The following is a 26,856-nucleotide window of genomic DNA, read 5'->3' as shown; positions in this document are numbered from 1 at the left end:
CTGCCAGGCAGAGCGACACTCGGCGCTTAAATCGTCGTCCTCGTCGGCTGGGGCTGCCGCCACCGGGAAGAGCAGAAACAGGCAGGCACGGGAAAACGGGATCGCTGATGCTGCTCCTACAGCAAGTACTGCTGCCGGGTCTCGGAAGGGCGAATGGGGGTAGAAACTGCATTTCGTAGGGAGACATCGCAGCAAAGAAGGACAACTAGACGCCGAAATGAAAGCGCTCACAGTGGCCGTTTTTTCGGCCACCATCCACTACCATTTTCGTTGAGGCTGGATGCTTGGTCTGAAACAGGGGCAGCGACATGTACAGTACCAAGGAGCAAGCAGGACGACTAGGGTTGGCCCGAGCGAAAATCGTACGGGAAGTGTCAAGATAAAGGGAAGGCTATGGGGGCGCTAGTGAAAGCACAGCAATGGATGGACCCTTTACTTTCGAGGGTACGGGAAAAAATCGGGCATAAACTAGGCTGCGCCAAGCGGAAAGGGCCCGATGCTGCGCTGCTCAGAGGAGAGTGGGGGCATCATTGCCATACCGTCCTTCAGCCCCCAGCCACCCAACGGCCCTGTTCCTTTCTCTGGCCCATCTCTCTCTTTCCCGAGCACAGCCCTAGAGGCTGGCTGTCTCGTCTTGCCTTGCCTAGCAGCCTGCTGTTTTTCTTCTCTCTCCATGAAGGAGGAGTCTCTACTACAATTTGGCTGGAACGGAGGCGGCGGTGGCCGCCACCGCTACGGACTCCGTAGCGGGTTGGGGGAATTGTTTCGGGATGCTAGCTGCCTTACATCCTTTTCTCATTCAGGGGAGCGCCACTGTCCTGAGGGCGCCACCATCGAGACGTAAGCTGCTTGCTTTTCCTGTGACGTACAAGGTTGGACGAATCGAGATCAAGGCGGCAATAGCATGGAATAGGCGCACCGGCGGGCGGTCGGCCGACCAGCCACTCGCCCTGTTCCTACTGGATGAGATGAGAACGGATTGAGTGGGGGAAGGGCCCGGGGAGTTGTAGGAGCCTGGGGAAGACTAAAGGAAACAGAGCTAACTGGGGAAAGGGTCGAGGAGAAGAGAAAGGATTGTGCTATCAGCGGCGAGGGGAGGTAATTCAGGCCTTGGGGATGCAACGGTTTTCTCTGGAGGACGTTGCTGTAGGAAGTGGTGTAGTGAATGGCGGATACCGGGCGGTTGGTCGGTCGGGCGGACATGGATAGCAGTGTGATGGGCAAAGCGTGCGTCTTAGAGGGACGACGACACCGAGTTGGCTAGGGCACACTAGGTTGGCTTAGTGAGCGACGGGAAGGGGTGGCCATCAACGGACAAACGAGGGGTGTGAGCCAGACGCGAACGAAAACTGCTGTCGATCCGAAGTTGCGACGACGACTACCAGCCGAGGTGGCAAGAACAGTAGTGGTAGTACCAGTGAAAATGGCGTCTGATTAATAGGAACTAGCTACGTCTGGCGGGTGTCTTAATTTGGATGGTTGTGATGGAGCGGCATAAACATCTAGGATTGGTGCTGCGTACAGATCCAGCTGTTGGTTTCGGGGTACAGGGGAATAAGAGGTGCAAAAGTAAGAGATACTGACTAGAAATGTTAGTGCTGGTAACGGCAAAAAACGATAGGGCTTTGGCAGGCTGTGGGAGTGGTGCAGGGCGTTCGTCTCCAAGGTTACTGGAGAAGCATAAGAGGTGTCTAGAAGCGCACATTCACTTTTTACATGTCTCGAGAAGGGCAGCGAGTGTTCCCTAGGAATGACGTCGCTCGTGGCAGCAGCAGTGATGGTGGCAGCGGCTGCAGCCCCACGTAGAATAGGTTGAACAAGAGAACAGATTTTCGCAAGATACGAAGAGGCCTAAAGAAATACAACTTTTCCACCTGTCGGTCAGCAAAAAAAAGGACGCCTGCCACCATTCAAGCATTACTAGAATGCGACGCGAGTTAAAATGTGTGTTGTGTACGTTCATGCAACAAACGTTGCCAGAAATGTGTACAAAACGATAATATGTCGCGAAATATAACAGGAGCACGGGGAAGACGACGCCGACAATTATTCAATATTCAGTGAGACATCTAAAATATCTAACGATAATGACAGCGTCTTTATAATCAACAAAGATGAAATAAGAAAGAAATTTGGATGTTGCTGAACTACTTCAGGCAGGCAGGCACGCTAGGTGAATTCGTTGTTACATTCTAGTATCGTATCTATTTAGATCTATGATTTTGTTATAGCTGTATATCCTATATGACTTCGATTGTCTTAACTAAATTGATTTAGTCGTTGCCTGTTTATGCTGCGAAGATGATGAAGATATGACGACACACTAAACGGTAGCTGGGATGTGTCTATCTCTAATAAATTTAATGTTATTGTTTTACTTACAAAAATACAAATAGAGCGCGGTACCTTTCCTTCATGCATTTGCCTGTTTATCATACACGATTCATCCCAGACACGATTCTAAATCGCACGTTTTCAATGCGAATATTTATATCACGATTAGCTAGTATACTCTAACGTTCCTGACCGAATTGATTTCCAATAATGCAGCTCAACAGTGGCGGCCTATTTCGAATATCACAAAAGGATACTAGTGAAGAAGGAGCCATCCTCAGACCTGCCACCAGACCAGCGTAAATCTGGCCGAGTCATGGCATTGTGCCATTCATTGAAACCAAACAATTTGCATAAATAACATTGTATCTATGTCCATTAAATCGTACATATGCATATATGACTAATATAGTCGAGTTGGGCATTTCCTGTCGGAGCTTGCTGCCGTCCAACCCCCTCCTATTTTCATTCTTTTTTACATTTACTTCCTCTCCATTTCTGAGCTCGCAGGACAAAACCGAAACTATTTGTCGTCCTTAGAGGCCGTTAGTTCACTCGCCACTCAGTCAACTCATCCGCAAGGTGATCGAAGTTAAGCGGCTAAATGACTACCCCAGTTTCTAGTAACGGCAGCTGCAACTTTGTAAGGCGTTGTTGTTGGCAACATTGCCACTGGGTAAGCGAACTGATGAGTGAGCGAGTCGCGCCAGTTCCTGCAGTAGCACTCGCAGCAGCCCCCGGTGGCCACTGATGATGGCCTGTGGGGGCGCCCGGACGCACTCATGGCTTGTACAACAGCCCCATTGGCGGTTGCTGCCAGCCCAGTCTGCTGCCGGGTGAGTCATCCGTCGTTGCGGTTGTTGTTTCCGCCGCTGCCGCTTCGGCGATGCTGCATTAGAGAGAAGACACACGGCACTTGTGCTGCGTCCGTCAATTATACAGTCACAGTTCTACGTCAGCAGAATGACTATGCCAGGATGAAGTGGCTCACCGCAACACACTCATGGATGGATGGATTGGTACACCTATCCAGAATAGGATAGATGAGTAGACAGTTAAATATTCACTTAAAAGACACATATTCCGAGATACGAGGCGGATGTTACTGCTCGCTGCCGTCTACCCAGTAACAATAATACCGTCATTATTATACGATCGCATTTAGAGCCATAACAGCACAGGAGCTGCTATTACTTTATAATGGGGACGAAACAAATCGTAATAAAAACTGCGTTGTACATTGTAACGTAGCAAAACTAACAAATGCAAAAGAGATAAAATCAGGCAAGGACATGAGTTTTCGGCGATTTTAGGAATACCTGCTTATTTATCGAACACGATTCCTTAGCGTTCAGGTCGTAGCCGTAGGAGAAATGACAGAAAAGATGTAAAAAGGACAAAAAAAGAACGCTGCCGTTTAAGACGATTATTTTGTGTTATAGTGCGGACCTATATTGTTACGTGTGCGTCGGCCCGTTCCCTATTCTTCACGTTCTGTTGTACTGACTGGTAACAGGTGGACAGCCCATGATCATCATTCGTCATTCAATGAATTGCGTTAACGAGGCAGTGTTTGCGATCACACGATGTTTGAAAGCCGTTCGTTGTCGCCGGCAAAGGGCTGCCAAAAAGAGCTGTTATTTATTTTTTGTCTTGTTCATAGTGTAGCGAAAAGGTATCTGCTAAAATGACGCTAACTAACAATTGGTCACTACGGGCACATAGATGAAAGCGGGCGAAAAGTAATAGACGCTCGCCAGGACGACAGCAGCGTTGGTATCACCTGGTTATTGCTTCTGATCACTGTGACTCGTGCCGTATATGATTGTGACGTTATACGTAGAAAAAGAAAAACGACGTACGCGTACTCTTTTTGTGAGCCATGGATACACCTTCGCACAGGTACTAGCCGGCGTCAAATTGATTTTGGCCATTTCCTATCGAGTCCAGCAACATCGAGTAATTATGGCCAACAGCAATCCAGATCGCGTCTAAGATAAATTATACTGTGTCTAGAATAGTTCTGCTTTGATGTTTATCGTACGGTTCCATATTCGTTTTTGTACAGGATATAATATATATGGAGGGAGAGAGTGAAAGCGAGCGAAAGGGATGCGAATTTTCGAAATTAACGTAAGAACATTTTCATTTCATTGAAAAACCAATTCGCAGAACGGACAATGTCTCACAATAAGCGAGATAGCAAATCCAGTCATGTTTGTCGTTTATAGCTGCTTTGATTCTATGAAGAGAAGGATATTAAGGACAACCATAACAGAACATCACAGCTCTTCCCCTAAACCCTAAAGTACATCGAAATTTCTAGCGCTAATTAAATGATAACATATTTGATAACTATAGATTCACACACAGATGCTTTACTCTTTTGACTTAGTACTAATCATGGTTTTGATAAACGAAGGACATGCGGATTGCAAAACGATAGATATATATATATATATAAAAGTGATATAATTTTAATATCTGAATAAGTAACTGATTAGCTACTTTTGTATCTACGACTGTGTCGAGGTAACGGCATTGCTTGTCATTCTTGAATTTTGCTTTGACCTTAAAAAAGACTATTCACCACCCCTAATTCTATCGAAACAAAATAGTGTGTAGTTTGTATTGATTCTATGATGCACCGAACGTAATCTATTTATACAACCCTGCACGCGTAGATATTCCATATATATATATATATATATATATATATATATATATTGCAGATTTACGTTGTTCGGTCCAGTGAGTTGTTAGGACCAATTAACCAATTATGACTTGATTGAGACCGGGACTGCAAATAGGTTAGTAATAATAATGTTATTCAACGTAGGAAGCTGTCGATATTACCAGTAGTTGAGTTAATTTCTAACAAACGTATGCCCTTTCTACTTCTGATAGAGTCCTTAATAGTTCCTTTTTTTGTAACTGGTTATCCGCAATAATCATCCGAGAAATTTCTCTGGGATTTGCAACGTCCGGAATCCAGGCAGAAAAAAACCGCAAAGTTTCGTTCATATATGAGCAATTTGTTTTGGATGCTAACTAACTAAGGTTAGACAAGCGATACTGTGACTGGTTCAGGGAATCGTCACAAGATAGCTCGGCTAAACTCGTTTCTTTGATGAAACCTATCTAATCTTATCAATTGGCAAATGTCCAAGAGATTCACCGATCTGAGTAATGAATGAATGTATGTATGGTGTTATTTGAAGTACGGACAAACAGTTTTGGTAAAACCTATTAACATTGCGATTGTTCTTCCTTCATATCGTAGCAATGCTATCGACTGCTACTGATCACTTACTTAGTCATTTTAAGCGTCTGATAACCTCTTATGGAGGTGCCGTTTCCCCTGTTTCCATCGAAGTAATTCTCCATTAAGAATTAGAATAGTTATTTGCACTATCATTGTTGCGTATGCAAGGAGATTATTGTTATTATTACGATGTTTGCCTGTTTGCCTATCCAGGCGAGGGCAATGACGATGGCGGCGGCAGCGGCCGGAATGTACAGCTAATGATATGTATGCGCCACCGCGGTTGCCAAGCCTTTTGGCTAGTGGTCCAACACGTGATTCTTACTGTCCCCGTTGTCGCTTTGTGGCCCTTCGTTCTTTCCTGGTTCAACGTGGCGGTCCTGTGGGGCCGTCTGATCCTGTCTGTCCACCAGCTTCTAGACCGTAGACGAGCTCATTGCTTCCGTTGATACCAACAACGTTGGGCGGCGAAAACGTAAACGAGGCTGTGTGGCCGCCACCCTGGCCTGCTGCTACTGCGTCTATCTCTATATAGGGAATCCAATAAAGTTATACTTCCATATAAGCTAGCATAAGGGTAGAAGCGGTGCAGCCGAGTATGGCAGCGGTGAAGCTCGCGAATTCTTGTGATACCACAATGTCTGTTGCTATCGGCACAAGCTGGCAGCGAACCGAGAGCAGACGGACCAACGCGTAAAAACAAGTACCAGCCCTGCACAGGGGCTGCCGCGAGCGAACGCCTTAGAAGCCATATACGTACACGCACACGCACCCACTATAAAGATTTCATTCACTCACGAGTGCCCAAATGGGGAAGACATCCTGACAGCAACAGTATTTGAGGTCGATAGCGGCTTCTTCTGTTAGCTCTTTGTCCCCCCGGTCCCCCCAGAGGCCAGTTGCTTTCATCGTGCTAACGTTGCCTTTGTCCACAGGCAACATCAGGTGGATGGACATCGGCATCTGTGTTTCTTTGTATCAGCGACGAGTCAGTTAATGTTTTGTTGTGTTAGTCCGCGTAGGATGAGCGAGTGCGCGCGGTTCCATTCGACCTTTGCTGAACTATAAAAGCTCATCTACTAGAATAGGCTAGTACACGAGATAAAGAGACGAGCATGATGATGATTTTTTATTACCCTACAGAATCTGGATAGAACGAACCGGCTGTTATTGTAGCTAATGCGGATCACGTATAAGGCAGACAGTATATTATATTGTAATGAGTAAAGTTTTAGTTAAAAGTTCTATGCAAAGATTGAAGCCATTTCTGCTCTTTCCTAGAAGATCACATCTGGGAATCGGCGAACAGATTGCGTTCTAATAATCAATTCGGTTCGTATTATACTATAGATCAGTGGGGGCTGTTTGATCGTTAATGACCCAGTTGACATCCAAAAGGAATACAATATCCCCACCAGATCCTCGACTCTACTATGCTACATCTGAGAATGTCCTTCCTCACCGTGATGTTGGCGCGTTGCCACGTGCCTTTGGGAAGAGTGAAGCTTCGTTGATCGAAGTTTCAATTGCTGTGCGGATGAAACACGATTATAATCAGCAAAGATCAATAATGAGTATCAGTCATTTTCGAATTTTACTGCTAGATACGCATCGCCTGTCACTAACTGTGGCGCACGTATGTCTAACTGCCCTATCTTACGACAGTCTCAACACCTTAAACATGGGTCGCGTGTTTGTATATAACTTGGCATGTTTGTATACAGGCAAATATGGACAGTGGGTAGGTCACTCTCCTTAACCAACAGAAAAAAAAAGGCTAATATGAGCCTACCTATTGAAACGGGGGTGGTTTAGATGTCATTGCTGTAGCCGAGACGATAACTGCAAAAGACAGTAACAGCAATGTCGTTGCCGCCGCTGCTGCTATTATTATTGTGACTGGCCATGGTCCTGCTACTTGCGGGTCGTGGTCAGGTAGAATTTTTCTACTGGAGCACCAAAATCGGCAAAAGCAGCAGCGAAGGAAGCAGGCGAAGGGGGCGACAGCAGCTGAGCGAACCACTGCGTTTATGCCGCCGTTGTTTCGAGCCTCGTTCGTCCCTTCGCGACATAGTTGGTATCGTCCGAAGAGTGGAGCGCCGAGAAGAGAACGACCAAACAGCCGAGTGGGTGAGTGAGTGAGTCGCGCGAGGGTCTGAAGGGCCGCAACAGCGGCGGCGGCGGCAGACGAGCTAGCGAGTGAGTCAGTGAGCGAGCGAGCGAGCGAGTGAGTGAGTGAGTGAGTGAGTGAGTGAGTGAGTGAGTGAGTGAGGGAGTGAGTGAGCGAGCGACTCGACCGGCGACGGCTCACTAAAGACAGCGGCAGCAGAGGCGCGGACGATACCACTTGGCCGGTCGGGGGACGACTGCTGTTTGGTAGCGGCCAGCGCAGTCGGTTGCCATATGAACCGCCAGGCGGCAGCCATTGCAGCAGCAGCAGCAGCAGCAGCAGCAGTAGCGAACGGCCAGGCGGAGCGCGTAACAGAACTGTGGTACCGCCAATATCACAGCAGCAGCCCCTTTACACAAAGCCGCAATTGCTGTTGCTCACCACTGACGGTCGTCTAGAACTATCGTTGTTACTGCAGACGGCGACTATCGTGATGACGACGGTGATAGAAGCTGTAACAGCAGCAGTAGTGACGTTAAGTTGAACTAAGAACGGTGGCGGTGGCGACACCGATAATATCGAACAAACAAAGAGAGCAACGAAAAGGCCAACCCGCGCTGCACACAACCCTTATGGCTGCCGAAACTGAGGTTGAACGCCGAGGCTAACTAGCCAGGATTTAGAAAAGACGTTGAGGGAGAGCGATATGAACAAGTCACACAACTGCTAGTAGTAGCGATAGCAGCGGCAATGCCTCGTGAATGACGGCGTTTGCCGCAGCGGTGGTGACCGTATCGAGATAGCGACGGTGTACCGAAGACAGCAGAAACTGACACTGCGGCATGACAGTTATATCAGCTGAGGATGTCTGAACAGCCCATGGCCATGCTTTCTTTGCTCGTCCTCAGAGCTGTCCTCGACTACCTTGAAGCTGCTTACAACAACCCCCTTCTACGTATACTGCTTTCATTTCTTTTCTGTTTCTTCATTCTATCGTCCCTCTTCGAGTGCCGTCGATATGCCTACTTTTGGTACTGCTGCGACGGCCCCTCTAACGGCCCCGGTTCCCGTCCTGCCACGTTCTTTGCTCTGGGCGAAACCCGCACTAGAGGAAGAAGATCGAGAAGCAGCAGCAGCAGCAGCAGCGGAAAAAATCGGCTCGGTCGGCAACCGATGGAACAAATACGGGGTGGGGAGGAGCATAAAAAAGACCCTGCTCTGCCATACGAACCAACAGAGAGGCTATATGAAAGCCATATACAATACTATATGTATCCAATACGATCTAGCATAGAATGTAAAGAGTTGGAGAATAGCAGAACAACCATTCAAAAGAGAAATTGAGTCGGAACGATGTCCAATATAAATAATAAAGACAAGGAATAGTGCATAAAGCATACGGATCATCTGCAATGTACGTAGCACGCAAGTGCATGCGCTATGCGAACGTGCGCATAGACACGCTCTTACAGACCCACCTAAATACAAGTATGAAAAATTCAAAAAAATATGCCTCTACCAATGACTTCTTATATATTCTAGAGACAAAAATTTTAGCTGGATAAAGTTCTAGGTTTAAGCTTGTTCTGCGTAGCGGAAAGGTAGCAAGTGAATCAGCGACTGAATAATAGGGCAAATTTTATCGATCAGGACAATGAACCGATCGTATTTCTTCATTCAGGCAAATCGTGGCTTGGACTAATTATTCCCGTTAGCCTATTTAATAGAAAGGCGTATTTTTGCCTAGGCTTGCCAAATAAACCAGCATACAAAATGAGAAAATATTCAAAGCTGTGACAACGTTCCTTGCCTAAACTCGAGCACTGTTTTTTGCAAAATGGAGTAATGCGTCAGCCATTCCTACTTGCCGAGGAGTATTTTTCTCCTACTCTTGTTAACGATTTAAAACTGAATGTTCTAGAGGGATTCTTACAGCTTGTTAAGGGACGATAATTTTTGCACGCTTACAAGAGGTCAGTATACAATGTCTAACTAAAGTTTATGTGGACCGATCATGAAGCTGCAAGGCTAAAATATTTGATTAATCAGAGCAGAAGATTTTTTCGTCTGGCAACCCCCGATCTGTGGCACCGTGAACCAGGCGGTGGAACGAAAGATTTGTATTGGCAGCAGACGAACGCTACCCATCGTATACGGAACAAGGCCATCATGGAAGGCGCTTTATGTCACTAGTCTATCCGCACGAATTCTTTTTTGAAGTGTGACGCCGTAGCACCGTACAAAACACACCTAAATGTTCTCGGGAGTACTACGAAATGAATGGTGGGGTGGTGGAGGACCCCAGTAAAAGGTGTGTGTGTGTGTGACCGCAAGAGCGGGGGATCGTTCGTGCCGCAATGTCAGTAGCTCTAGGTCGGATCGTTTGCTAGCAGATCAATTTAGAAACTAGCATAGCGAACAAGTGCAATTAACGCTAATGTCCTCATCTCCAGAACTTTTTTTCGCTCTAGTATAACAAGAGGTTAGGTCGATTTGGCGAATAGACGATGAACTGAGAACGTGTAGTTTGTGCATTGGTGATCATCGGGAACGTGTACCACCTACTTTTTATCATATCCTATATGATAAAAAGTAGTGGCGCACGATTCTTCTACAATGACGATGCGGTAAACGGCTAATGAAGGGCGATTTGCTCCGAGATCGAAGCAACGCTGAACTTCCTCGATGCTGGCAACCGCATTAACAGACGCAGCTACCGCTATGTGGGCTGGGCTGAATGCAGCAAGATGACTGAATGAATGAATGAATGAATTGTTACTGTGCTAGCGGACTGTTTTGTTTAGTCTAGGGAGCTATGGCGAACTTTTGTTCTGCCCATGACCGTCAAGAGAGGAAAACTTCTACGTGGTGTGAACAATAGTCAAGCTTATTCGATAGGGTTCCGAAGAGACGAATGGCATTGCAGCAAGTTACACACGCGTATCGACCGTTGATCAACTTACGAGTATTTCAATCGAATCTCAGGTAAATAACACGACTCGTTTAATATAGAAGAGTGAAATTAGTCAAGAGCCATTTGCCTGATACGATACTCGTCGACCCCGTTGTTACCATAGGACAAAGACGTAGATAGGTGTAACGTGCAGTGCATACGAGTGACATATCACAGTCTGAAACGCATTCGAGACAATGATGACCGTGACTCAAGCCGTTGCAGAATGATGCATGCACATAAACAGTTGTACGTAGTGTTTAGCTTTGCCGACGGAATCCGTCCAATATGAGCCCGCTGACACAGGTTTGCGACAACTCTAGCTATATAACATTGTACATTATCGAACAGAAGCGGCAACAGATGTACATACGAGCAATTTCCCCTATCGCCGGATCAATAACCTGTGACGTCACGAATATGACATATCAAACAATTCTGCTACACTGACGCAGCGGTAGAAAACGGAAATTCGTAGCTTTTTTTTCTTCTATATATGTCTAAAGGCTTGACGAAATCTAGGATAGTTCAGATTGTGGTGTCAATCGATTATATATGTTTATGCAGAAGACACTAGAACACTGGATATATATTTTTTAAACGAGTACTCCCTAAGCGGCAAAATGTTTGACGGACACGACGCAGCAACGAAGTAGATTCACGAAAACAGGCTTTTCGAATAACTTTGCAAATGACAACAAGTTATGTCCGATAAAGGGTAATGATAATTTAAGCCAACTAACCTCTAAGGTCGTCATCGTATTCGATGGCCACTGCAAGGACCAACTGCTACGCAGAGAAAATGGTGTCCTAGTTTCGAGTTGATTGACCCTAAATGCTGTATATGCGAGAGTACCGTTCGGAGTCTCACGACCTGATATTAACGAGCAAAATTAGGAATCGTCTTTCATTTATATATATGTATGTAGAGGTTGGCAAACTCTAAGATACTTCATTATCACGAAGTTAACGTTGGTCGCCAAATGAGCGTAGCTACGGCATTCTAAGACGCCTTCGGTAAAGTCGTTGCCGCACGCGGTTCCCTTGAACCAAATCTATTGTTAGATTAACAACGATCCATTACAATTTGCCATTGTTAAATAAGGAAGAAAAGAAGGGAAGATGTTTTCTTTCTTCATTTCACCTGGAACACTCAGAATGGCAAGTTGAATCAAATTACATTCATCCACCTTTGTTGTCGCCAACTTGATATATACAAGCCATCAGGCACATCACAATGCAAAGGACGACAGATTCATCGCCTGGCAGCATGGGCTCATGAACAAAAAGAACGAAGTTTTCGGCGTTCTTGCTTTTGTTAGCACATTTATTGGACTCATGACATTTTCTGACGCTCCAACATCGCTGTGTACGGGACAGCCTTTTCCCTATGAGCACCATTGTTTTTGGTTGTGGTAAGCTGGGAAAAATCGATCCTTTTGCTACTTGATCTCACAGCGTGCTTATGAGGCGACCAGGATGCGTGTTTGTCAATCTCAGTTTATATTAAATCGCAAATTAGCTTCGACCGATCGTCAACAGTTTGCGTGGCTGTATAGAGCTATAGGCGATTTCCGATATCGGAGTCAAGGGGAGACTATCTGACTTCGTCATTGGAACCGTTTCATATAAGACTAGGAAAGGACACATGACAATGTGTATGTGGCCTACTGGTGGCCAGGGTGTATGTCAGCTGTCGACAGCTGCTTCTCCTTAGCCTGATGTCCAACGAAAGGTTGTAACGTGTATCTGTGAATATCGAGTGCTTGTTCTACTCGTAGGCGTATTGATTGCACGTGCAGTCGTCGTCCATTTAGAATAGCAGCGACATGGGCGACCGGCGTGCGCGTATCGTGCCCCAAACGCATTCGGCTGGCAGAGATGTCAGAGGACAGCGACGTGTTGGTGTGAGAAGTTTTTCGTTGAAAAAAGCGACTGCTTACTGGACGGCAATGGTTTAACTGGCATTGTGTTTGATTGCCGTGCACAAGGGCAGCGCTATAGTCGCCTGGGTTAAGCCGCCACTTTGCCAAGATGTGTTCATCGAAATTATATTTTACTGAGAACTTGGTGAACTTTTGTGCCACTTTTAATTTCCGTGTATGATTATATTGTGATGATAAAAACTGCTTTGTGCCCATAATGGGTAAACATGAGATATCTGGCAAAGGACGGGCAATTAGCACGGGACGTTTGCAATCGACTGATTATAGCAAAAGGTGAGGTTGCTTAGTACAAGCAACTGTGAGACGTATTCCATTTAGTTAAGCCCCCTCTTTTGCCAGCAACGAACTAACGGGTAGATGAATAAACTCAAGGACTATTTTTATTGCACGTGCTTGACCATTCTAATTCATTTGCACGACCCGAAATTACGAACGCTCAGATTCGATGGGATTATTTAAATTATCTATTTGATTGAATATTTGCGAGGATAACTTTAATTCAATAGCAGTAATCCCTTTACAAGCCCGGTTCGGATTTGACTGGGGTAGAGTATTACCTATAGCGCGTGTGCATGTCTAGCCTCAAAACTCCTCCGACGTAGTCGGATGACGTACAGCTATTTTGTAGAAAATCTATTTTGGCAAATAATGGTGATTTCAATTATTTCAGAATATATTATTACCACTTCCAAGGGCATATCAGTAGATGGTATTTGAGGACTGTACTGAAAAAAAGGATAGGGACAAAAAATAACGCGTTCGTAAGGTAAGATAGGCTTTGCGGGGTACGGAATGGTGTGAATATATAATGAAAGCAACTTGATCATTGTACTTAAGTTGGCTAAGTTTGAGACTGTTCCGCAGAAGCAAGTGCGTGTACAGCCGACTAAGAAGCAACAATGTCTTCCAGTTAGTCACGCAGATGTATATTATAGTTTTTTTTCGTAGTAATAGTCTAGTAGTGCAAAGGACGTACGAAGGACGTGCTAAAATTGATCTATTGATACAATATAAGTATCGCGAAGAGACGAACCACCGTATTTCCTGCTGAATTCATAACATACATGTATTAGGAAAACATACGGTCTTTGCTAAATGGAGGATAGTTTTAAACAGTCGGTGTTTGTCTCCCGCTATTTATTACATGAGTCGCTTTCTGCTAATGAAAACTTTCGCTTTGAGAGGACATGATATATCATGTCGGACGTAGCTAACTGTATGTTAGAATAATGGCAATGGATCAGATACTCTGTGCGAGTTTTGGACTTTTATTAAGTTAAAATAGCTTGTTGTCAACGCGGCCGTTCGAAACACACGGCGGGACGAGAAGGTGCAAGCGGGCATTTGTTTGGAACACTCCATTCGATGTACGAATCGCCTCATTAAACATTTCGATGTTTTTCCGAAGTCTTTGTTTAGGTGCGAGTCGTGAATAAAGGTGCTCTTGATTCTTGAAATATGATGAGTCTTTGTTTTTTCAAAATTCGATGAAAACAGATAATGCCTTGACGTCTGTCGAGGGTCAGGCCTAGTCGGTCACTGTATTTTCTTTTCGCTCCTTTGCTTTAATTTTTTTAAGAATAATGAAGCTGGACAGAGAAAGAAGAGCAATTATCGAAGTTGTAGTTTACCGTTGCACGATATTGCTTAGGATCTATTCTAGTGTTACACGAAAATGTTCGACGCATGCGTCCTAGAAAATAATCAAGGTCACACGTGCGCGGCGAGAACAACATAATAGATGTCAACAGATCATTCTATTGAAATCTGCGAAGACCGCAGTAACATTCAACTCCCGGTGACGAGAACGGACCCTAAAGAATGAATTAGGCACGAGCGTGCACTGGGGGCGACCGGGTAGAAGAAAGAGATGGTATTTATTGAGCCAACCCCGAAACTGGAACGTACAATCAACGTAACTAAACGTCGTTGAAATTGTAACTTACAGCGAGCTCGTACATGTGCGATTCCTCTGCTATGGCGGCAGAGAATCGGTCAGCGCGTGAAAATAGCCTAGAAGTGAAACAAAACGGTTTGACCTCAGACATGTTTTCTCGACAGCTGTTACATATAGACGATTCCATATACCGAGCAGTCACGTACCGAGTATGTGTCGTAAGCTTATCATACACATGACACATAGGCGATAATAATACACGACTGTCGTCAAGTTGAATTTATTCAGCCCGAACTAGTTTACGGCCGTTATACCAACCTATTCTAGCCTGAATAAATTTCTATTCCCGCTATATACAGCTCAACAGATCATCGTTCAGTTACAGACCAATGGTTTGTTTTGCTACCACGTTTTTATAGCTTTATAGTTGCAGTTTGTCCGAGATTTTGCATCAATTGCTGAAATTATTATGTTACAGTAATCCTATTTTTTTGCCTAAATTTTTTTTATCCTAAATAAAATTTACTCGTTGCTATTATTGTGCTCTACGTATCGAGTTCTCTCATTGCAATGTTCCAACTGTCCTGCTGCCTGGTTTCAGTTGAAGCCGGTTCTGATCCATATGCGACAAACATTCGCGTACGTAAAAAATTAACTGAGGTATACCATACTGATTTGCCGACATCTGGCGTTCTCTAAAATATAACCTTGTGCCCATTTTGCAGAGCCTCGAAGAACAATTTTCCGGAAAAGATACACCCACACTAAGGTAACAATGAGGCTACAAAAAGCAGCTTTGCTGATAGCAGGCTTAAAATACAGTGGAGGATGTAATTAAAGATACATATATATATATATATATATATATATATAAAGGCTACTACTGTTTTACCTTGAACTCTTGTCTGAACACAGCAACTCCGCCTGAAAAGCGTTGATTGCGGACAATTCTCGGCGATAGATTCAGCTGACTGCCTACTTCGCTGTCTAAGTCCCATTAATAATGATGATGAGGTACTAGTATGAAATTTGTTAATAAATACCAAATTGAGAGAAATAAATGAATATACTTCGCAGTGGGAAATTGACCCTGATTCGAATAACTAAATATCGTCCCACTAACGACAACGTAACCCAGCTTTTTCCTTTTTCTCCGGTGGATGTCTTTTTGGCGTTCATAAGCGTCAGCTCTGCTTATTATACCATGTAATTATGCTGAACTTATTGCTACGATGCTACAAATTAGGATATTTTCAAGCCATTAAATATTCAATTGGGTCTTGTGTATTTAATATGGAAGGCTTTTTTGTTTTCAGCTTTTATAATACTAGGTAAAAAAGCAACTAAATAATGCCCGGTTTTTTATCGACTACCTAGCTCTGGTCGACTTTCTAATAGGCCCCTAACTTCGGTGTCTTCTAACGTGTTCTTTGTATCTCACATACGCTCTAAAGTCAGTTACTTTCAGCTGCGCTTTGTTTTTTACGCCAAAGAGCGTACTCTATATTCTGTATGTGCTATATGTATAAGTGCTCACAAGTGACACCAAGACTGCACAAGGCTCTTTTGCAATGAGGCTATAAGTTGGCCCCATGTGTGTGGCCGTCGGACCGGTTCTGCAGCGAAAACAATCTGGGTTTGGTCTGTTCTAGCGAATACGGCGAGGGCAAAATAACGCATGTTGGAGAATCGTCGAATGACCTTCAGGGAGATCGTAGAAATGCTAGGGGCCCCAGACAAGTCATGTCGAACCACTTTGAAAAATCATTGGAGACGAGAGGGCTCACAGCAGAGATTGCATCGAAGGATTTGAATTTTCACCTGCCTCAGGAAAATTTTAACGTACTTTTAGAGGAGTCGAACTTACTTCATTGTGTAATCACGGGTAACAAGTGGGCATATGTGTTGAACATTAGAACACGGGCATCATCGTCTGGACATTGCTTCAAAGGCCAGCCTAGACCGAAAATGGCAAAACCCAGGTCTCTCGAAAAACTACTACTCTCGATTGCCGGCGAGTTGCGCATTATAAAATTTGGTGTTATTGGTAAGAAGCACTAGCAAGAACTATGAAAAGTGTTGCACAATGCTTTCCTCCAAAATAGCCCTGAGACCCCGGAGAATAGATAGTGGGTTTTTCGCCACGATAATATGCGGCATTATTTACGAATTGCGAATATTTACTATTTTTTTGCAAAAAAAAAATCAATGCGTCTATTGCCTTGCGCATAAATCGCTAGATCTTATCCCCTGTGTTTTTCCTTTTTCCCAAAGTTTGGGAACCATCTGAAAAGAGTAAGTTTTTGAGATGATCGGGGAGATTTAAAGAAATATCAGAACAGAGCTAAAATCTATTACTTCTCGTTTCTGCTAACTGTTTTTACGACCGAAAAACGACAACATATGTATTTAGTGGTTATTATCTCAGAAAGGATGACTGGTGTTTAGACGATCGAGGTGTATACAGTTGGTGCAAGGCTCAATTCTCTGTCACTTGTTTGGCCCAATTGTATATAGCGGCACGTAAACTTTAATCGAACTTGTCGAACGGATATAGTTAGGTTTTTATTCCACTCGATTGCCTTTTTCACCTGGTCCGAGTCGAGCTTGAAGAGATCAAGCCCAAGTGTTGTAGACGTAAGTGGGTCGAGTCGGTTTTTGGTAGACTTTAGGTAAAGTAAAATAAAAAAAATCTCAATAGGCGACAGACAGCTATAGCTACTAAATCTATTATACACAGGGATTAGGTAAAATAAGGTCTATGCGTTTTATGTTTGCTCTTACTGTAGACATTTCTGCTGTTGTATTAACTTTGCATTAGTAAACTGTAGTCTATACAGACTGCCACGTTTCAGTGCTTAAGATATACGGTCAGATTAATAAGCGTATCTTTTTTAAACGTATATATATATATATATATATAAGAAAAATAATCAGTACTTACTAGACGAGTGGAAAAAGTAAATGCACAAACTAACTACGTGTTTGCTTTGCGGATGTTATTCTATGTTGCAGGCCGGGCCATGAGGCGGCGTCGTCGCCGTTCAAACACGGCCATCGCGGCATGAGCAGCCCGCCTGGGGCAGCTCGTGGCTACCCATTCCCAGGCAGCGGAGGTGTGGCAATAACGGGCGTTGGTGGGGTAGGCGGAGTAGCCAGTGTGGGAGCGGTACTGGGTGCTGGAGGTGACCCAGCGCGGCCCTCTCCTTATCCGCTCTACTTACCATCATTTCGCGACTCGGACGTCGCTGTGGCAGCCTTTCATCAGTCACCTGATTTCCAGCTGCAGTTAGCGCGGTATCAACAATTGGCCGCCCAGCATGCTGCCCAACAGCATGCGGCACAAGCCGCCCAGGTGGCTCACGTCCAACAGGCTGCTGCCGCCGCTGCCGCTGCCGCCGCGGCGGTGCATCATGCAGGTCGCGATGATGCACCGGTTGTCCGCCGGCGACCCTCGTTGCTGCCGCCAGGAGGCATGCACGACTGGTCGGAACACAACGGAGGCGGTTCTGCCCATCGCAGCAGTCTCGAGGTGGCTGCGGCGGCCGCAGCAGCGGCGGGAGGATATGGCCCTGTGTCGGCGCGCGCACTGTATGCGAATACCGCTTTGGTTGATGGCCAGGGTGGCGTCAGTATGGCGGGGCTGCCGCCAGGCGTCGCAGGAGTGGATCCACACAAACGGCCCCGTCTCTCACAGCCACTTGTCATTGATACATCGGTTGGAGGGGGCGGAACAGCCGGCGGAATTAGCGTTAAAAAAGAACCTGCATATATTCCTCAAGTTGAGGCTATCTCGCCAACGTTACCAGAAGAGCGTAGCTCAAAGGATGAATTGGTAGCTCAGATAAACAAGTTGGATAGAGAGATTAGCCAGCTAGAGAGTACGACGAATAAGATGCGGAAGAAGCAAGCTGATCTTGAAGCACATGAGACGAGAAAAGGTGCGGAAGGTGACGAGTGTGCTACGGGCACCGAACGACAAATGACTCCGGCGCAGGTCGTCTACGCGGACAACCGCTCGAAGGCTCAGGCCGCACATGCTTTGCTCAACGGCTTCGGCCCCAAAATATCGCTTCCTTTGTACAATCAACCGACGGACACGGCCGTATACCACGAAAACAAAAAGAAGTTCGCTACCTTCAAGAGTCGATTAAGTGCGTTCCTCAAACGGCGTCACCAGGAGACGTCCAAGCGAGACGAGTACCTGAGTAAAAACTACACGCACCAGATGGGACTATGGATTAAGAAGCAAGAACGGCACATTGGCAACAAAGCAGCCGCGGCAGCTCGCCGCGTTAAGGACCAGAAGTTGCGCGAATTCTTCGAGAAGCAGTTCCCTGAGTTGAAGAAGCAACGCGAGGAGAAGGAGCGCTTCTCGCGCGCCGGTCAAAGGGTCCGCAGTGATGCTGAGATGGAGGAGATCATGGATGGGATCCAACAACAAGAGGACGAGGAGAAACGAATGCGTTCGTACGCCGTCGTCCCACCCCGACTGCTCGATCGTTGGGAGCGTTCAATACGTTTCCTTTCAGAGAATTCTCGAGTAGACGACCTGGCGTCCGAATATAAGGAACGCCAATCTCTTACTCACTGGACGGAAGCGGAGAAGGCAATCTTCCGCGAAAAGTACGTCCAATTCCCTAAGAACTTCGGCTCGATATCGGCGTTTATCGAAAGGAAAACTACTGCCGACTGCGTCCAGTACTATTACATGTCGAAAAAGAGCGAAAACTACAAGCGTCTCGTACGGAAACACAACGCGCGGAAACGAACGCGCAACAACAATGTCGCCAGCAATCGCAGCCAACAACAAAACCAGCAACAGCCCCAGCAGGCGGGGGCTTTGGCAGGCGCCGCCGCCTCGAGTTTGAGCGCAAATTCAGGCGGTGGTGTGTCTGTTTTGCCCCAACGGCGGCAAGCAGCTTCCTCGGATAGCAGCAGCGCCTGTACAACTAGCAATGGGGTTATGTCACCGACGGAGTGCGCCTTGTGTAAATGTTCATTAATTGTTGGTCCGGGCGGAGTGACGGGGGCTTCAGAGGAAGGAAGCAATGCTAGTGTTGCGATTGGAGCGCCGACGCCTGGGGCGACGGCAACAACAGCTGGAGCCGATGCAGCTACTGCAATTAGTACCACCGGATCGGCAGACAACACTGGAGCATCCGGAAGTGTTGCCGCTAGTGGGTACGTCGAAGACAGCGAAAGTCGTATATTAACTAAAGCCAATTGTGATCTATACGGACTGACCGCCGAACAGGTGGTAGCAGCTGGCGGTGAATTGCGCGTCTGCGCCCGCTGTCGCTTTAACACAAACGAAAACGTTGCGATGCGACTCTGCCCAATTGTGGGCTGCGAGAGGCGTGTACGAAGATTGCGAACACTTCTACCGAGATGGTTAGAACGGCGCGATCAGCAATTAGCAGGGCAGCAGACGGGCGGCCCTGGGTCACCCGATCTCAAGCAACTAATACCAAACGGTGTACATAAATGCTGCTCGGTATGCTTCAACAACCTTACGCGGCGTTACGAACCGCACGAGGGCAGAGGACACGCTGAAGCATGGACTAACGCCGAAGTCGAGCTCATCCGAACAGCGCTTCGAATTTATGGCACAGATTGGGCAGCGGTCTCTTCTGTCGTTGTAACTAAATCTCGATTACTGTGCAAGAATTTCTATGCGCTCAATAAACGGAAACATAACTTACATCACATGGTCAGTATAAAAAAAATAATTTAATCGAACTTGTCATTTTTTCATGCGCCATGTATGCCTGTAGTTAGACATTCTATATAGAAAGAGAGCGTACCTTATCAGTACTATTTTATCATATACTCAATGCACGCGCATCGTGTATCAGATATACGTGATTCAGATATCAGATACGACATAACTTTGGTGGCTTTGAGGTCATACCTAATAATTTCTGTGAGACGCAATTATATCTTTAGAGCTACTAGCTTAAAGATAACTATACTATAAATTTGCGTCTTTGATTTGAAGTCTTTATGCGATGCAAAAGTTAACAAGTCGTGTGTTACATTTATCATCCCTTCAATCTTTATTGTTCAAAAAACAGGTTAATGAGTTCCGAAAAGCGGAAGGACGCGATGAACCCATGTCAGAAGCGGAAGACGAGGTGGAAGCTTCTACGTTGACGTCCGCGACGAAGCATTGCACTTCAACAAACGAGATCAATAATGGCAGTGCTATCAAACAGGAGCCACCGGAAAGAAGGCACAGCACTTCAACTACCAGCGATACGGCGAGCGCGTGCAGTCCCAAAGACATCCAGGAAAACGATGGTAGGGAATGCAAAAGAAAAATCGACGTGACGACAGGACGGCGGAGTATAGAAGCACTATTGTTAATAGCTTATTGTGGCACTTTTTCCTCAGCTGGTTCCTTTTTGTTTTAACGTCCATGTATCAGATGTTTTAGTTGAGCGTACTGATGATCATTATGCAATATCGCTTTTTAGAATTATAACATATACTATATTTAATAAACTATATTTATTGTACGGCTTGTTTTTCGCGTTTACCTGTTGCGTGATATGTTAAATGTAGGCAACTGGGAAGCTGGCGTCGTCGACGGCGGAACAACGGAAGGCGCTCGTGAGCGCAGGCGATCTCATCACCACCAGCTACAAACAGCAGCAACAGCAATAGGGGGAGTAGGATCAGGAGGTTCAATAGGGTCAGGAGTAGCAGCACATCAGGCACAGCAGCATCAACACAGAACACACAGCGTATCGGAGTCGAACTGTGCTACGGTAGATGGCTATGACAGCAGTGCAACTGTTAGTGCGGATGAGGGGGAGTCGTTGAATAAGGCCAACGCAAACGCCGCAGTAACAACGAGTACGAGTAGCAGTAATGCCAGTAGCAGCATTGCTGCCGGTCTGGCGCTGGGCCAGAACCCTCCGTCGGCATCTGCACCACCTGTTGCGCCTGTCGCGACACACACGCGAACACCACTGCCGCCAGGCGGTCATCATCCATCTCACGTCGTTGGACATCACCCACACTCGCAACAGCAACAGCAACAACAACAACAGCAGCAGCAGCAGCATCATCACGGCGTGCCCTCACCGCACGCAGTGGCAGCGGCGGCGGCGGCGGCAGCCGAACGAGATGGTCGGCCAGCGTCTTTACCGTTGCCGTCGCCGACACATCCACACTCGCTCGTGTCATCTTCGGCACATGCGGCGACCTCGTTACGCACTAGCAGCGGCAGTAATTTAACCAGCGCTGGCGCAAACGACTCTGGCAGCACTGGACCGACGGTGCGTGACCTCATCTTTCAGACAATCGAAATGCAGCTTCAACAGCCGCCGCCAGGAACGGGCGGTGGCAGCAACAGTGGACCAGCACCATCATCATCATCATCATCATCACAAGGTCCTGTCGCACTTTCTGTGCATCGACCAAAGCCCGCCCATACGCCGCAGACAAGCGCGGCCGATTATGAGGTGCAAACATTAGATCTGTCGAAGAAGCCGGCGCGGTCAACCAGCAGTCCACAAATCTCGTCCACCGAATACCGTAAAGTGTCTACGCCGACACGCTCCGTTGTCGAGCAGCTCAGCTATTCAACTCCACCACCGGCTCACTCGAACAGCTACCGTGCCGCCCCCACACCGCCACCTTCAGCGCGGCAGCGCACGAACACGACTGCGGCGGCAGGTGCCTCTGCTACCATGGCCCCAACTGTTCTTAGTGGGGCCAAGCAGCAGGGTTCAACCACTGCATCCGGGCCGCCCCCGTTGATCTCGAAACAGCAACAACAACAACAACAGCAGCAGCAGCAGCAATTTGTGATACCGCCACCTCAACAGGCCGGCGGGTCGATCACGCAGGGGACGCCGCTCGGTGTCGCCCATCCAGCCGCCGTGGCCGCTGTCGGCGCGCAGCAGCACCCGGCGTTCGGCGTCACCGTGGGCGGTAGGCACAGCCAGCCGTTCGAGAGAAAGGACGGATCTATCACGCTTGGCACACCAATGGACTATGGCAAGAAACTCTATGAGCAGCAACAACAGCAGGCAGCACAACAACAGCAGCAACAGCAGGTACAACAGCAGCAGCAGCAACAACAACAACAGCAGCAGCAACAACAACAACAGCAGGTGACCTCCGCTGCTGCTGCTGCTGCGGCAGCGGCACAAGGGGTTACGGGTGAGCAGTACTATCGAGCAGTGTACGCAAACTATGCAGGCCTGCCAACAAGTGCAGCAGCAGCTGCCGCTATGGCTCAACAAGCGCAAGTTGCACAACAACAAGCGGCCGTACACGCCGCACAGGCAGCTGCAGCAGCGGCTGCCAATCAGAGCGGCGGGGGTGGTGGACGGGCAGCGACTTCGCAGCTGATGATCGACTTCAACACATCGAAGCAGATGCCACAGAGACGAGGCGGCGGCGGTGGTGGCAATGAGAAAGCTGGCCGGGAAACGCCGCCCGTTGGCTTTCCAGGTGTCCTTGGTGTGGCCGGAGGGCCCCCAACCACTGGTCATGCGTTCATGCCCCCGCCGATGGATCGACAGAACGTTATTCGCTGGCAAACATCGGCAACGAAAAGTGTCATCCAGGCTCCCGCGACGAAATCGCGCTCGCCTTCCACGCATGACCCGTTTCAAACACTGGTAAACGCCGCTGCGGCCCAACCTTCGCTTGTCATTCCTCCACCTGGCGGCGGTGCTAGCGGAAAGGAGAGCCATTCCGACAGAACGACACCCACGAAGCGATCAGCCGAAGGCCTTGAGAAGTCCCTGCTAGAGATGCATGGCCATTTAGGTGGTAGAGCGAGTCAGGCGGTAGGTCCAAATAGCCATCATGGAGGGCATCCGGTACATGGGCCACATCAGGGCCAAAGCCATCCCCATCCAGGTTCGCATCCTATACAGGCTCATCCCGCTCAACAGATGCGTTTATTAGCAACAGCAGGCCGACCTCCACCTGGCCGCGTCGAACCCTTCAGTAAGGAGCAATTCGAGAAAGAGATGCGACAGTCGCACCGAGCCGAAGCTGACAGCGGCGAGACGGCGCAGAGGATCTTTAGTGCATCTTTTGCAAAGGACAACGCCCCGAAGAATTCGGGTGGATTAACAGCGGCCAATCTTATTGATGCAATTATCACACATCAGATCAATCAGGGTGATCCGAAAACACTGATTTCATCATTTAATTCAGGCCCGCCACCAGGCACAGGCCCGCCCCCTGAGAAAGTGCCCCGCATTGAGTTAGCAACCCCACCGGCCACATTAGATTGTAAAGATCAAAGTGTCTCGTTGTCGCAGCATATTGCCGCTATGATCCAAAAGAACATCTCGCACTCGGCCCCAGTTGATCCGTCGCCAGAATCTTGGAAACTGCGCAAGGCACTTACTCCACAGGCGCCTGGCGCAGGCTCGGTCGGTGCCGGTGGAGGCGGCGGTGTTGAGACGCCAGGTGTTGGCGTAGATGCTGGCCCTCCGCCATCGCGAGTACGAACACCGGCAATTTCGCCGCTCGACTACATGAAGACACGTATCGAGGAGGCAATGCGTGAACCACAAGAACGAAGTCCGCGGCCGACCCCAACACCTCCAAGCCGGCCAAGCTCAAGTCAGCCACCACCGATCGCTCAGATTCCTGCCTTGGGTCCCCGTGCGACACCGCCTACAACACCACAGCAGCAGGCCGGTGTCGGTCCCGGAGGACCAGAACCCCGCTCCAGCCCGGCGGAGATGGTTGTTGACGAGGCAGGTGGTGGCTATGCGTACCCTTATAGTGCGCTCGGTGTGCGACTCGCTACCGTGGGTGTACCTAGCGTCCCTGGAGGTGCCCCACAAGGTCCAGCAACAACAGCAGCAGGAGGCGGGGGAGGAGGAGGTGGAGGAGGAGGGGGAGGAGGCGGCGGCGGCGGCGGCGGCGGCGGCGGTGGCGGTGGCGGCGGCGGCGGCAGCGGCGGCGGCGGCGGCTCGCGCGATGGTCCCCCAACAGCAGCAGCAGCAGCAGCAGCAGCGGCGGCGGCGGCGGCGGCGGCGGCGGCAAATTCCAATTTGCTCATGAACCAATACGAACCTTTGTCCGACGAAGATTAGTCAGGCAAAAAGCGGCAAGCATGTAAAGATGCTCTTTCTTCACTCCTATGCTTCTTCTACAACTACTGGGAGGTAGACACGTCGGAATATTTCACGGATTGTTATTAAACCTTAGCGAGTGAGTGAGGTCAATTGATCTCAGCTGCAGAGTAATGGATGAAGCGGCAAACGAACGTTCATTATTCTTGTTTACCGAAGTCGAACGAGTGGACGAGTGAGCGAACGGAATGCTAGTTGGGTATGACTTGATTCTACATGCGGAAGTACCGATTCGGACTAATGTCAACTAATTATGGTAATAACAATAATACTTAGTGGTCACGAAGTTAACAACGTTCATTCGCTAACTCACTGGGGCATTATTGGCGGTCAAAGGGCAAAGGAATTTTATAAATTAAGTAATTGCCACTGTGATGCTACCAATGATGAAGTGTGGCTGTAAACAAGAATTACACATGCCGAGAAGAGGCTGTGCGGAAGAGGCGGAATCACTTGGTAGATGGATGGATAAGCTAATTGAACAAGACTGATGTCTATGACGCCAGCCATGATCGATATTGACGTGAGAGAAGAATATTAGTAGTAGACGCTATTCGCCGCTCATAGACGTTAAGAGATCTACAGTTATTTTTACTATTACTAATGGTAACAAGGTTGATTGCCAACTAAGAAATGATGCTTATTATAATAAAGAAGATTCAGGTTACTATGCTCTTTGCGCGAAGACGAGCGCCATGGTGTTAAGTTTATGCCGAAGCATTCGATGTTAACGATGTCGCCGTCTGAAGTGAATATTGTGACGACTGTGAATGTTGTGAGCATAACCTGATGTCAATGACAACGCTGATGCTGCTGAGTCTGCTACTGAAAATGATGAAATAAATCGTATGTGAACAAACAAATAAACAAACAAACGAAGTCCACGCAGAGACAACGGCTGCGAACGTCGCTAATACGGTCGTAATAATGACGCACTGGTCAACGTCGTTCCAGAGTCATCCATGAACCGTCGGCTCTGGTTTTTTGTCATCAGTCGAATTCAATGGACGACCATCTCAAGAGTAACGGGTATCACCTGGTCGCCGTATATATATATATATATATATATATATATATATATATATATATATATATAACAACAATGTATAATATCTCTAGAAATACTAGCGGGGAATGATACAATGTTGTACGCTTTGCTTTGGCGCTAGCTTGTTAATTTAATTAACTCGAATGCGAGTGCCCGTACACACCTACAACACATTGTGGTATGATATGATAATACTATTAGTAATGATAAATTTAGCTTGAGAACGTGAGAACCCCGTCCCCCTCGAGCACCATTCAATAGAGATCGCCATTCACTAGAGGCGAAAAAAACAGATCTTCTTGGGCTGGTAAATGGGACAGGTAGACGAAGGGAACGCACCCCTTAATATTCACTATGGCCATTGCCAGCAGTAACTATGGCCGGCGGTTTTCTGTTTTTTGCAGAATCAGACCGAATCTGCCACCTCTCTCCTCCCGTTGAGACGGTGATTGCGCAGGTGATAGAAGGATGACGGTATATAAGTACACATTATATATATATATATATATACACTAGGGAACGGCTGGCGTCCAGTTGTTCATAAAGCGATTATGATACGGTGATTCATTCACAATAATAATAATAATAATAATAATGATGATGATGATAATTAGTTATGACGATTAATTATGGTAAAACTAATTATAATGGTATATATATATATATATATATATATATATATATATATAAAAGAAGGTGATGATGATGGTGCCGTTTGTTCTTGGTTTTGTTTTTGTTCTAGCGAAATCGTTTCGTCACATCTTTCCTTATTCTGCTATTCTTGTTCTACTCGTAATATTGATTGTTTGTGTACATTATTGTATAAAATGATTGATGATGAAAATAATGACGGTAATTAACGAAATAAAAGACTGAGAGGTAAAGGCAAGGAGACAGCAAGAAACAGGGAGATCAAGCGCCGAAAACGACGGATTAATAAATATTGATATGAATAATAAACAGTAATAATAAATGGTCAATGGAGACGAAGATTCCTGCGGAACGCTATCGAGTGGAATATATATATATATATATATATATATATATATATATAGAAAGGGAGAGAATGGTCACGATGATGATAAAGACGGCACTGATATTACTCAAAATGGCATAAACTCTAAAGATTGTAAAAAAAATATTATTCATGGTCATAATAAAAATCTTGACTGATCATTATATATA

General features: G+C 46.8%; 1 protein-coding gene across 9 annotated transcripts in view; it reads left to right on the top strand.

The window, feature by feature from the left end:
* The window catches only part of Smr (nuclear receptor corepressor smrter), a 50,130-nt gene extending 23,499 nt beyond the window's left edge, over positions 1–26,631 (top strand). For 5 of the 9 annotated variants that reach the window (XM_086993226.1, XM_086993225.1, XM_086993223.1 and 2 more), the window contains 3 exons: positions 17,521–20,218; positions 20,583–20,808; positions 21,073–26,631. In XM_086993226.1, the coding sequence (XP_086849352.1) occupies positions 17,521–20,218; positions 20,583–20,808; positions 21,073–24,584 (6,436 nt within the window). In that variant the 3' untranslated portion in view covers positions 24,585–26,631. Of the gene's footprint in view, positions 1–3,336; positions 4,237–8,112; positions 10,695–11,779; positions 12,882–13,278; positions 13,375–17,520; positions 20,219–20,582; positions 20,809–21,072 lie in introns of those variants that run through there. The other 4 variants (XM_086993218.1, XM_086993227.1, XM_086993220.1 and 1 more) reach the window with 4 other exon arrangements.
* Positions 26,632–26,856: the final 225 nt, after the last annotated feature.

Source organism: Varroa destructor, unplaced genomic scaffold (genome assembly GCF_002443255.2).
Source record: "Varroa destructor unplaced genomic scaffold, Vdes_3.0 BEIS01000006.1, whole genome shotgun sequence".
Classification (NCBI taxonomy): Eukaryota; Metazoa; Arthropoda; class Arachnida; order Mesostigmata; family Varroidae; genus Varroa; species Varroa destructor.
This window is presented reverse-complemented; position numbering and strand designations above follow the sequence as displayed.